The sequence below is a fragment of the Lissotriton helveticus genome, chromosome 4_1 (genome assembly GCF_964261635.1).
Source record: "Lissotriton helveticus chromosome 4_1, aLisHel1.1, whole genome shotgun sequence".
NCBI lineage: Eukaryota > Metazoa > Chordata > Amphibia > Caudata > Salamandridae > Lissotriton > Lissotriton helveticus.
In genome coordinates this window covers 1,061,767,247-1,061,780,925 of record NC_136063.1, presented here as the reverse complement: position 1 = coordinate 1,061,780,925, position 13,679 = coordinate 1,061,767,247, and the positions used below count along the sequence as shown (strand labels likewise).

Genomic DNA, 13,679 nt, shown 5'->3' with positions numbered 1-13,679 from the left:
TGGTTCCCATAAAAAAATAATTTTTTACTCAGTCCCGTCCTGCCCTTATATATCTTCAACTGTTGAAAGAGGATGGTATTATCTTCATAGTTTAAAATATACTGTGAAATCCAGGGCCTGTATGGATGTTTAGGTAATGGATGATCTCTGTAAGATCTTAGATTTGAAGGCTTATCGTGCGTCATAAAGTAAATATAATAGGAAGATATGTTCTCCTGGCACATTGCACTTCATGGTTACTGATTAATTTGGGAGGCTGGGTGTTGGGTTCTATTTATAAATTGTGTATGGGGTTTTACTTTTTAAATCATGTTTTAACGTATTAACGTATTACTGTTTTTATGTACATGCAATTTTTGTAACTTTTATGGTTCTCCGACGCCAAACCAAATAAAGTTTATTTGATTGAGAAAAAAACAAATGTGTCTGCTGTTGGCGAGGTTTCATTTTCCTGTTGTTTTCTTTCAGGATTATGGTAGTAATAGCCTCTCAGGATACTTTTGGTCAGCTGGCATTACCTTGATGCTAAGTCAACCATGTTGTTTATTGAGGGTGCGAACCCCCTTTCTTTTACTTTCTGCCTCTATTTTCTGTTGTATGGGTTCCTGTGCTGGTTTTCAGCTTTATTATATCTATGCGTGTATAATATTTGAGTGTGTGTAAATGTTATGTATATGTACACAGGTATATTTGTATCTGTGTTTATACATATTTAGATATAACTCAGCTATATAAAATGATGCAAGATTATATTGTTATACCTTGTAGGTATATATAAAGATATATTTATATGTACTATGGTTATGGATCTATGTATATACACCGAGCACAGGCTATATAGATTTGGGCATATTCGATCTATATTTATAGCAGATTCAAATATGTATAATTGCCATCTTTCCATCTCTATGGTTCTACGTGTTGTGTGACCCTAGTAAATGTAAATGTAGTTGAGCTTATATAGCGCACAGCTACCCGCAGTGGGTTTCCCGGCGCTTGCTTAGGGAACCCTTCCTGATATTCCCCTGTGAGATAGCAGGGTATCCACAAGGTGAAAGTCAGGCATCCCGCCGCGAGGGGCCGTTGTGGAGATTAAGCAAGCTGTTACCCAGAGTCGCAGAGTGTGAACCCGTGAGTCGAGGAGGCACCGGGGCGAGAATTGTCGAGTCCGTGGAATTTTTAGCCCAAGACCCGCCGAGGCGGGGAATTGAACCCTGGTCCAGGACCGATCTCAGCTTCCGGGTCTGCCGCCTCTAACCCCTGAGCCACACTTCTCCACCTAGTAGTGGTTACTTTGTATAATACTGTTTTAACCAAGTACAGGCTTTCATTTGCATCAGTCTAAGTGGTGGCTGCTGCTAATCCGACATTGAGGGGCAGCACAGGGGTGGAGGGAGGGGGTGATTAAAAAAAAGCAAGAAAAAGAAATGTACACTGCTCCTTCTGCTTCCGTGCTGCGCTGCTCCTGGCACTTCAATCCCATGAGCACAGGCTTCCAGCCCACCACACAATCCCAGCACTGCTCCCATGCTATTACTCCCAGCATGAGAGCAGCGCTAGGATTGTACAGAGCAGGCAGCGTTTACTCTCCAGCAGGGACTGAGAGCCTGTGGTCCTGAGCACTGCTGATCTCTCCAAGGAACAGCCTGGAAATATCAAAGTATTCATCTTGGTGTGGCTGACGGACGGCCAAATGGACATGCTCACTTTCAGTGTCTCCCCCTGCTGTGTGAGATGCAACATGCCTTAACCCCACCTTACAGTCTACGGCTGAAAGTGAAAACTAAAATGACAATAAAATAGTTTTATTCTCATGTTTTTAAAAATGTTGTCTACTGCCTTTCAGCAGTGGGGCGACGCTCCTCTGCCATAGCGGAGGAGCCACCCCTGATCTGTCCTTGTTTTTGTTTAGGTCTTCCAGACTTTGTGATAAATACATTTACTAATCTTGGCTCTAGTGTGTATGTCAACTGGGATCCCTTCTTTATTGGTTTCTCAGGACCGGTTTCCCTTGGATATTTCTTTGCTGGTGATAGAAACTGTAGTTTACTTGGCGTTCACTATTGCCTCTGGTCCTCCTAGTCCATAGGCTCACTTCACCTTTTGAGGGTCATATACTATTGTTTTACTTTTGACTGTTGTCTTTTAACACAGTATATTTTTGCTACATTTGGAACTCTGTTGTTCTGTGCCTGCAGGATTGTTTTTACTTACATTGTGGAGTAGTGTGGCTCACTGGTTAGAGGCGGCAGACCCGGAAGCAGAGGACGGCACGGGACCAGGGTTCTATCCCCGACGCGGCAGGGTCGTGGACCAGGGTCAGCTGACTCGATAATTCTCACCTCGGTGCCTACTCTAACCAGGGATCACACTCGGCAACTCTGGGCATTAGCTTGCCTCATCTCCACAACGGCACCCCACATACGCCGGGGATGCCTGGTTTCACCTTGGAGATACCCAGTAGGTACCATCTCACAGGGAAAGCCAGGACGGGTTCCCCAGCGGTCTACAGCGCAGAGATACTCCTTTGGGAGTCGATTCTAGCGCTTTAGAAACCCACAATTAATTAATTAATTAATTAATTAATTGTTTGTGGTCATTGACACACTTTTTGTAAGGGGACCCATGCTCATGTTCATCTAATTCCTAAGCATGTCTTGTCTTTTGTGAAGTATCAGCTAGCTGGTTCTCTCCGAGAACTTTTGTAAGATTAGTTCACAGACCCTCCTCCGGGTGATGTATAGCTGTGGTATTTAAATAAAAAGTTAACAAATCTTCGACTAGATGTCTCCATCAGATGAACAAGCTTCTTACTTTTGGTAACACATCATCTGGTAGAGACATAGTCTTAGCCCCTGATTCCTTAACGCCCTACCCATCCGTCCTGCTCTGCGAACCATCTGTAGTATAAGAGGTATTTCCTTTTACAATCCTGGTTTATACACCCGCGGTCACTGTTTAGAATGGCTATGTGCTTTGGCTAACCATTTGGTCTTTCCTTATAGACTTTGGGTATTAACATACTATTCATTTCCACTTTCTAACTATTGATTCAAATATACATTTATCTTTGTTGGCACACTGTTTCCACTGCCAGTTTCTATCGTGGCTCCGCGTTGTGGGGCAGAAGCTTTCACAGAAGAAACTGTCTGCGCGTTGGAGAGGACTTATATGACGTCACAACTGGAAACAACATAATTACGGAGTCGTACGACGCCATCCTCGGCACACAGAGCTATTGCTGAAGAATTTCCTGATCCAGACTGACGCCTGGGGAGAATTCAAAAGTTAAGAAATCTGCGGCTAGACTATGCCTCTACCAGATAATGTTTCACCGAAGGTAAGTAACTTGTTCATCTTGGAGATATCCTAGAGGTATTGGTATTATCACTAGTAGATTTTCCTAGCCTAGTCTTTGCCAATATTTGTCATTGCTGCTGGTGGTTTTGTGGTCTAATGTATCCACTGTATGGGCCTGTGTTTGTTCCTATGGTCACAGGTTCAACTCTCAGCTGGTCCACTCAGCCTTTCATCCTTCTGAGGTTGATAAAATGAGTGCCATTGAGTTGGGTAACAATAAACACCTGTTATTCAATGCCGGCATACCCTTTGTAGGTATTATGCACGTTGCAAATACACAGGTTATGTTGTGTTGTCTTTGCCTTTTATATAGAGCAATTGTTATGCTTTTTCATGGTTAAATTACCTTTCATTGTGTTTACAGAGCATGTCTGGTCTCGATAGAATTCTATATGGCAAGTGAATCTGCTCCATGGCATGGCCTGCTGATCTATGTGTTGCAGGTATTGAACACTGTTCGAGTCTCGTTATGCGCGGGGAAAGCTTTATATTATGGAGTCATTTGGCAAAATTGTCCTACTATCATGGTTTACGATCCTTCCATGCTTTCAAGATCTTTAGTTCTTTTTTAGCTGCATTTTCGTCTGCAAGACCTATGCAGTGAGCATGCATGGGTTTGGCTTTCTATTCATATTATTACTTGGGTTCTACCACAGTTTGTGAATGGCTAGCACTCACAGGGATGGTGGCCTGCTGGGGTCAGAATACCACCATGTTTGTGAATGCTTTTTCAATAAGGCAGATATATATATATATATATATATATATATATATATATACCAATCAATCAATCAATCAAGGTCCACAAGTTACCCACAGGGTGAGGCTCACTCCCACATCAGCGCGTTCCACATAAGAGGAGACAAAGGCATAACCAGCGTCAGCAGAGCCTGACGCGTTTCGGGATCCTCCCTTCATCAAAGGCTTCTCTGCTACCGAATGACAGCCAACAAAAGACATCGGTGTTTGTCCCTCTTTTATTGCAACACTAACACTCAGGTGAGTTAGCATATCCATACTGCATTCTGGGACCGGTAGTCTTTGCAATAAAACCCCAGTGGGCTGAAGGCTGTAATTCAGTAAATAAGTTCTGTAGTCACGGGTGTGCCTCTGCTGTTCTCCCCCGTTCAAAATTGCGCCAGATAGGTCTGATCCGCAGTTATTTCAACCAGCAGCAGAACCGCTAAGCATTTGCGGCGGTGCGCCCCCCGGCCGGGTCAGCCGTACAAATCAAGGTCCACAAGTTACCCACAGGGTGGGGCTCACTCCCACATCAGCGCGTTCCACATAAGAGGAGACAAAGGCATAACCAGCGTCAGCAGAGCCTGACGCGTTTCGGGATTCTCCCTTCTTCAAAGGCTTCTCTGCTACCGAATGACAGCCAACAAAAGACATCGGTGTTTGTCCCTCTTTTATTGCAACACTAACACTCAGGTGAGTTAGCATATCCATACTGCATTCTGGGACCAGTAGTCTTTGCAATAAAACCCCAGTGGGCTGAAGGCTGTAATTCAGTAAATAAGTTCTGTAGTCACGGGTGTGCCTCTGCTGTTCTCCCCCGTTCAAAATTGCGCCAGATAGGTCTGATCCGCAGTTATTTCAACCAGCAGCAGAACCGCTAAGCATTTGCGACGGTGCGCCCCCCCGGCCGGGTCAGCCGTACAAATCAAGGTCCACAAGTTACCCACAGGGTGGGGCTCACTCCCACATCAGCGCGTTCCACATAAGAGGAGACAAAGGCATAACCAGCGTCAGCAGAGCCTGACGCGTTTCGGGATCCTCCGGATTTTGAAAACTGTTGGTGGCCTGGACTTCGTTCTTGTGAATCGTGAACGAGTGTGTTGGTATATATATATATATATATATATATATATATATATATATATATATATATATATATATAATATATATAATTATTTTTTTGTTTAATGCATCCCATTTTCCTTAAAGGAAAACTGGATGCACTTATAAAAGAGAAATGAAAATTTTCAGTTTACATTTTTAAGGGAAGGCAGTGTTCCCTGGGACCACTGCCTGACCTTAAAAAATATGTTGACACCCATTCACAAAGGGTAAAGGGTCCCCTGGGGACCTCTTCCCTTTTGCGAATGGTTTAACACCCTTTTGAAAAGTGTGGTAAACCGCGGTTGCAAAACAATGGTATGTGCAATTTTGCACTCGCTATTAGGAAGGGACACCCTTGGCACGCCCCTTCCTAATAGCGAGTCGCTAATAGGTTAGCAACTCGCAAAATATAGTTTGTACATGGGACTGACCATTTTTGCATTGAAAACAGTCTTTTTCTCATGTTCTACAGGGGTTTTGTTATAGTTAGAGACTCTTTGACTCTTTAATGGTATCAGTTTGCAGACCCCCCCCCCCCCCTCCCCACCCCCTCTCCGGGGATTTTATGCTTTGGTATTTGATTCTAAAGTAAGGAATATGCAGCTAGTTGTCTCTATCAGATGAACAGGTTACTTACTTTCAATTACACATTATCTGGGAGAGACAGGATCTAGCTGTAGATTCCTTAACGATCCTCCCCACTCACAAAGAATGGCAACGATCCTCCCCGCTCTGCAAACTGAGTCCTCTTTTGTTTCAGTGATTTTGTTATTGAAATTCACAACCCTGAATTATTTCATTATGGATCTTCATATCCTGAATTAGGAATTTTCTAATTATTTGACACACTTTTTAAATAGGCGGTTTCTATATGTGGCTTCACGTTTTGTGTACAGAAAATAGTCACAGAAGAAACTAATGTCAGCGTGTCGACAAGGGGGTTATTTGGAATCTGTCAACGTCTCATCCGGTCACTTCAGAGTCGCAATACACCCTCTGTCAACATGCTGACATGCTGTGGAAAAAGTTTCCGGATTCAGTCTTGCGCCTGGGTAGGATTCTATGGTAAAGAATCTGCAGCTAGATACTGTCTATACCAGATAATGCATTACAGAAGGTAAGTAACTTGTTCTATGTGTCTGGACATTTGCTATTTCCCTTCACTTTTACTCATGCTTGCACTCTTTACTGTTATTTTTATAATTCCATTTGCACAATAATGACTACAAATAGGGATCATCACAGCTGTGTGATTATTAGTTACAACTAAAGTAAGTTTTCGATCATTTATTTGCTCACTTACATGTAACAGGTTAGTATTAGATTCCTTACCTTAGAATATCCCCAGGCGTCAGTCTGGATCCGGAAACTTTTGCGTAGCAGTACCCCTGCGCGTCGGTAGGCGTCGTCTGCAGGCGTCCCCTGCGGCTCCGCGTCGTCGGCGTCGTGCGCCGTGATGACGTCGCTGGAGTATATAGACGCCGCCTCCGCGCGCTGACGTCAGTTCTTCTTTTTTCCGCGCCAGTTAGCGCAGATCCGAAGAGCAGTACTCCGGTCTTTTGACCTAGTTTTGTTAACTTTCACTCTTCTTCAAGGTGCCGGTAAGAGTTGCGACGAGTGCGACCGAATGATGTCGGTCACCGACCACCATCGACTCTGCCTCCGGTGTCTGGGCGCGGACCACGACGTCGAGTCTTGCGTCGACTGCCGGGCCTTGACAGGTAAAGCTAGGCGGGAGCGGTCCCGCAAGCTGCTCGAACTCTGAGTGTCGGCCCCGCGTCGAGAGCGGTCCCGGTCCGGTCGGAGGTCGAGGGAGCGGTCGAGGGAGCGATCGCGGAGCCGCCATGAGCGCTCCGGGAGTCGCCACCATTCCTCCGGTTCATCAGGTAAGCGTCACAAGAGGTCGGGGCGTCATCATCGTACCCCCGACTCCCCCCGACGCCCGCGTGATGCGGCCGGGGGTTCGGGTGGCCCCACCCCCGCGGCCCCGCGTGGGTCGCCGACGCCGTCTGCCCCATACCCGTCGGTCCCTGGGGAAGGCGCGTCGCGCGAGGAGATTGAGGCGTTCCTCATGGCTATGAGGGCGATGTCTCCTCCGGCGGGGCCTACGGCGCCTGCGGGCCCGTCGGTCCCGTCTGGGAGCCCGAGCGGTTCGGGTGCACCTGCCCCGACGCCGCCGAGTGCTCCGGCCCCGGCGGCTCCGGCCCCGGCGCCGCTGGGCCCTTCAGGGTCGTCGCCGGCTGGTCCTCCGGCCTCCCCGGCGCCGATTCCATTGGGGCAACCCGTGGTGCCGCCTCCGCGCGGCGCCGTGACTCCGCCGTCGGTTCCGGCCGGCGTCGGGTCCCCGGCGCCGGCGCCGCGCGGCGCCACCCCCGATCCCTCTCTGACTCCTGACGCGGAGTCGGACCGGCGTCGTCCGGCGCCGTTGGGCCCCATTGGCTCCGAGGAGCCGGTTTACATCGTCGACTCGTCCTATGGCGATGAGGACGAATATGGAGAGGGTTGGGAGGGGTCTGAGGACCCTTTGTCACGAGCCTGCCAGTATGACGTGGACTGGGTAGGTGACTTAGGTGAGGCCAGTGGTCTGGACGAGTCGCCCAACCCTGGGTTTGTCTCGCCTTCCCCTGTGGCGTCGGAGGCGGGGGCTGCCTATTCGGTGGTCCTGATGAGGGCTGCCAAGGCTTTGCGCCTTGAGCTCCCCGTCGCTAAGGTGAAACCTAACATCCTCACCGAAGTATTTAAACCGCAGTCGTGCCCACAGGAGCCTCTGCTGCCATTTAATGAGGCCCTGACGGATGTCCTTTTGGGCACCTGGTCCAGGCCCGCTTCCGGTGCACCGGTTGACCGGAACGTTGCCAGGCGTCACCGTCCGTGTTCGGACGTCCCTGCCTTCCTTTCCACCCAACCCTCCCCGGAGAGTCTGGTGATCCAGGCCTCCACTTCCCAGTCCGCTTTCCCGTCGGCTCCGCCCGATCGGGAATCGAAGCGATATGACCAATTTGGCAAGAAGGTCTTTTCGTCTTTGAGTGCTGGACTGCGGTCTTGTAATACCGCATGCCTCTTGGGCCGCTACACCCACTCTCTGTGGGACACTGTCACGGAGTGTCTGCCGCAGTGCCCGCAGGAGGTGCGGGACAAGCTCAACTAGGCCTTGGTTGAAGGCCGGGACGCGGCGAGGTATTCGATTAGGTGTGGTCTTGACACGACCGACTCGCTGGGACGGGCTATGTCCACGACGGTGGCGATTCGTCGCCATGCTTGGCTGAGATCCGCCAACTTCTCGCCGGATGTCCAGACTGCCCTCATGGACATGCTTTTCGATGGCAGTCGCCTGTTCGGTGACAAGGCGGACAACGCGCTTGAGCGCTTCAAGGACTCCAGGGTCACGGCCAAGTCCTTGGGTCTTTCGACCCAGCGCCAGCAGCAGGGTTCGTTTCGCCCCTTTCGTGGCCAAGGAAGGGGCGGTCCCACGCGTGCTGCCAGCCACGCGCCGCAGAACGCTCCCCAGCGCGGTGGCGGCCGTGGTTTCCGCCGTGGTGGCGGTAGAGGGCAGCGGCGAGGTCAGTCCACACCTCCCCCCGCTGCAGCCTCCAAATCTTCCTAGTCCGAGCTTTCGGGCCCATGTGACGCCAGTGGGTGGCAGGGTTCGTCATCACCACTCCCACTGGCGCACGATTACATCGGACAGGTGGGTGCTGCAGCTCGTCCGAAGGGGCTACTCCCTCCCCTTCGAGTCCACTCCTCCAGCCATGCCACCGCAGAACCACCGTGTGTCGGGGGACCACTTGACACTTCTGCAGGAGGAAGTTACGGCCCTCTTGGCCAAGGGGGCCATCGAGCGCGTTCCTGGGCCAGAAGTAGGGTGTGGTTGCTACTCCCACTACTTTCTGGTGCCCAAGAAGGACAAAGGGGGCCTTCGTCCTATCTTGGACCTATGGGACGTCAACGGCTTCCTCCGGAAGGAGAAGTTCAAGATGTTGACTTTGGCTAAGGTCTTGGCTGCTCTAGACCCACAAGACTGGATGGTAGCGTTGGACTTGCAGGATGCGTATTTTCACATCCCCGTCCTGCCGGCCCACCGGCGTTACCTGCGGTTCACGGTAGGCCACGAGCACTTTCAGTTTATCGTGCTCCCATTCGGCCTTACCAGCGCCCCACGGGTGTTCACGAAAGTGATGGCGGTGGTCGCAGCTCATCTGCGCCGGTTAGGGGTTTCAGTCTTCCCCTACCTCGACGACTGGTTGTTGAAGGCGGGCTCGCCCCAAACAGTCGTCCACCACCTTCAGATGACGGCAGACCTCCTGCACGAGCTGGGGTTTTCCATCAATGTGCCGAAATCACACCTGTGTCCCTCTCAAAAGCTCCTTTTCATCGGAGCGGTTCTCGACTCGGCGCAGTTTCGGGTTTATCCTCCGGAACGGCGGGTCCGGGATATTCAGGCTCTGATTCCCATCTTTCAGCCGTTGTCCCGGATTTCGGTCAGGTTGACGCTGCGGCTTCTGGGGCTGATGGCCTCCTGCATCCTTCTGGTGCATCACGCCAGGTGGCGGATGCGGGCTCTGCAGTGGGACCTGAAGTTTCAGTGGGCCCAGCATCAGGGCAACCTGTCCGACCATGTCCTGATCTCTGAGGGCACTGCGAGACAGTTGCAGTGGTGGCTTACGGACCGCGATTGGGTCAGAGGCAGATCCCTCTCCCTTCCCCAACCGGAGCACGTGGTTGTGACGGACGCGTCCCTCCAGGGCTGGGGTGGCCACTTGGGAGAGGCGGAGATCAGAGGGATCTGGTCTCCAGCGGAGTCCCGGCTCCATATCAACATGTTGGAGCTGCGGGCGATTCGCCTAGCACTGAAGGCATTCCTCCCCTTTGTCAACGGGAGTGTAGTGCAGGTGTTCACGGACAACACCACCGCCATGTGGTACTGCAACAAACAGGGCGGTGTGGGGTCGTGGACCCTTTGCCAGGAGGCTCTGTGCCTCTGGCAATGGCTGGAACGTCAGGGCGTGACTCTGACGGTTCAACACCTGGCAGGTTCTCTGAACGCCAGGGCGGACAAACTCAGCCGTCGGTGCTCGGTGGATCACGAATGGCGTCTGAACTCGGACGTGGCGAACGGCCTCTTTCAGCAATGGGGAGAGCCTTGGTTAGATCTATTCGCCACAGAAGAGAACGCGCAATGTCATCAGTTCTGCGCGTTGGAGTTTCCAAGACGGCACTCGCTCGGCGACGCCTTTCGGCGCGAGTGGAGCTGCGGTCTGTTGTACGCCTTTCCGCCTATACCACTTCTGCCCAGAGTGCTAAAGAAGATCAGGCGCGACCGGGCCCAAGTTATCCTTGTGGCTCCGGACTGGGCTCGAAGATACTGGTATCCCGAGCTACTCAACATGTCAGTCGGTCCCTCGATCCGCCTGCCCCTTCAGGAGGACCTTCTGTCGCAGCAGCAGGGGACGGTCCTCCACCCGAACCTGTCCAGCCTCCACCTCCATGCGTGGAGATTGAGCGGCGACAGTTGAGGCCACTCGACTTGCCTCCTGAAGTCTGTGATGTGATTCTGGCAGCCAGGCGTCCCTCCACAAAGTCGGTATACGCCTGCCGGTGGAAAAGATTTGTGGCATGGTGCACAGCAAAGGCTGTGGATCCCCTTTCTGCCCCTCTTTCAGAGGTTCTCCTCTTCCTTCTTTCTCTTGCCCAGCAGGGCTCTGCTCTGGGCACTATCAAGGGCTACCTTTCTGCCCTTTCTGCCTTCTTAAGGCTACCTGATCAGCCATCCTTATTCAAGTCCCCTATTGTACTGAGATTCTTGAAAGGCATCACGCACATGTATCCTCCTGTTCCGTTCGTGATGCCTCAGTGGGACTTGAACCTCGTTCTGACATTCTTGATGTGCGCTCCCTTTGAGCCGCTTCATTCCTGTCCTCTCCGTCTTCTCACTTTAAAGACGGCCTTCCTGGTTGCCATCACCTCTGCCAGGAGAGTGAGTGAGCTCCAGGCTCTTTCTGTTAAACCTCCTTTCTTGTCCGTCCATCCTGACAAGGTGGTTCTTAGGACTAGGCCTTCTTTCCTGCCCAAAGTAGTTTCTGCTTTTCACATCGGTCAGTCCATCACCTTACCCTCCTTCTTCCCGCCTCCGCATCCTTCAAAGGATGAAGAGCGGCTCCATCGTCTGGACCCAAAACGTGCGCTTTCATTTTACATGGATCGCACACGCCAGTTCCGGGTGGATGACCAACTGTTTGTCGGCTACGTGGGTGAGAAGAAGGGAAGGGCGGTACAAAACGGACCATCTCTCGGTGGGTCGTCCTGTGCATCAAAGCATGCTACTCTTTGGCTCGGAAGGAGCCTCCTGTTGGGCTGAGGGCCCATTCTACTCGGGCCACGGCGGCTACTACTGCCCTGGGCCGGGGTGTCCCCTTGCAGGACATTTGCCAGGCGGCTACGTGGGCCTCGCTGCACACCTTTGCGAGGCACTACTGCCTGGACAGTCAAGTCCGGAGGGATGGCTTCTTTGGCCGTTCGGTCCTCCAGGACTTTCTGGTGTAGGTTTGTATTGGTTCGCAGACCCACCACCGGGGTTGGTATTGCTGGGGTATCTATTCTAAGGTAAGGAATCTAATACTAACCTGTTTCTTTCAGATGAACAAGTTACTTACCTTCGGTAACGATATATCTGTAAGAAATTGTAGTTAGTATTAGATTCCTTACCGCCCCACCCGTCCTCCCCGTTCTGCGAACTGATACCTAGGGTTAAGGTCATCCCTTTCAGGGCCCTAGTTTCAAATGGCACCAGTGTTAGTTCTCACATGGCTCTGCGTGTTCTGGCGCCGAAAAGCTGTGTGCAAAGAACTGACGTCAGCGCGCGGAGGCGGCGTCTATATACTCCAGCGACGTCATCACGGCGCACGACGCCGACGACGCGGAGCCGCAGGGGACGCCTGCAGACGACGCCTACCGACGCGCAGGGGTACTGCTACGCAAAAGTTTCCGGATCCAGACTGACGCCTGGGGATATTCTAAGGTAAGGAATCTAATACTAACTACTGTTTCTTACAGATATATCGTTACCGAAGGTAAGTAACTTGTTCGTTGCAACTAAAGTAAGTTTTCGATCATTTATTTGCTCACTTACATGTACTTGTGTATTTTTAGTGATGTTGGTGAAGCGACCCTCAAAATTGTAGATGTAACTTCAGAGGATAATGGCACCTACTCCTGCATAGCTGCAAATTACCTTGGTTCAGTTACATCATCTGCCAACCTCCGAGTTCTTGGTGAGTATCTTTTCCAGTACTAACATGTAGGAAGTGTGTCACAGCAGTACACAATAAAACCTATAGGGACTTATCAATCTTAAATTGCTCGTTTTATTGTGAATTATTGGTGTGGTAATCACCATGTGAGATATTTCAATCACTTTTTAATAGAAATCTAGTGATTACTTGTTCTATCTTCTGAAGATTGTTTGGATTCCAGTGCAGGCTGTCTCGTTATGACTTTAACCTGTGCTGTTCATGCATCTGCTGGACTGTCCTCAGACTATGCAGCTTTTCCAAGTAATATACAAAAGAGCTTGATTTTTTTTATGACATTAAGGCAAGTGTTTAGTTTGTTTATTTTTGTTAATCTTTGTTTTTACATTTGATATAAGTATAGGCAGCTATACATGTTCACAGCATGTTTTATTGAAGATTCATATACTGTACACAGTCTTAGATTGGACTTCAGCCATGACTGTAATCGCTCACCCCTATATCACTACAGATATGTAGTGATAACGTTATGGAGATGACCTTAAAAGGAGCCAAAGTTTTCACCAAACTTGAGTTCAGTTCTGCATATAATCAAGTGCTTTTAGACAAGGATTCAAGTAAATATACTTCATTAATTACACCAGAGGGGGCATATCATTTTTGCCTCATGCTTTTTGGCCTTAATTCCGCTTCTGCTGTTATTCAACATATTATGAATAGACTATTTGGGGTAATGGCTGGTGTAAAAGATTACGGGATAATGTTTTAATGTTCAGTGAAACTATTATTAAACGTGTTGAAATTTTGAAACGAGCGTTAGAGAGAATAGAGAATGTGGGTTAATTGCACAAAGAAAAATGTATTTAAAAACAATAAAAACAGTGTAGAATACTTAGGCCATGTAATAGGAGAAAATAGTATCCAAGCCATCTTTAGTGTCATTTATTTCAAAAGCACCATCATCTCACAACAAATAATAATTGACATATTTTTTAAGAATGTGCAATTTCTGTTCAAAGTTCATTAAGAACTATGCAGAAAAGGTGGATCCTACACAGAATCTGATTTAAAAAAAAAACGATTTGTTTGGAATAAAGAATGTAAAGAGGGCATGGTAGAGTTAAAGAAATAAGTAGAAAAAGCCCGTCATTGAAATCCTTTTATGAAAACCTACAGTGTATAGTCACTACCTATGCAATCTAATCAGCTTATGGGCAGTGCTGAGTC

At 49.5% G+C, this 13,679-nt stretch overlaps 1 protein-coding gene across 2 annotated transcripts in view; it reads left to right on the top strand.

Moving 5' to 3' along the window:
- Positions 1-13,679, top strand: part of TRIO (trio Rho guanine nucleotide exchange factor) — a 4,034,553-nt gene that overhangs the window by 3,449,323 nt on the left and 571,551 nt on the right. For both annotated transcript variants that reach the window (XM_078687660.1, XM_078687659.1), the window contains exon 53: positions 12,352-12,473. In XM_078687660.1, the coding sequence (XP_078543786.1) occupies positions 12,352-12,473 (122 nt within the window). The remainder of the gene's footprint in view (positions 1-12,351; positions 12,474-13,679) is intronic.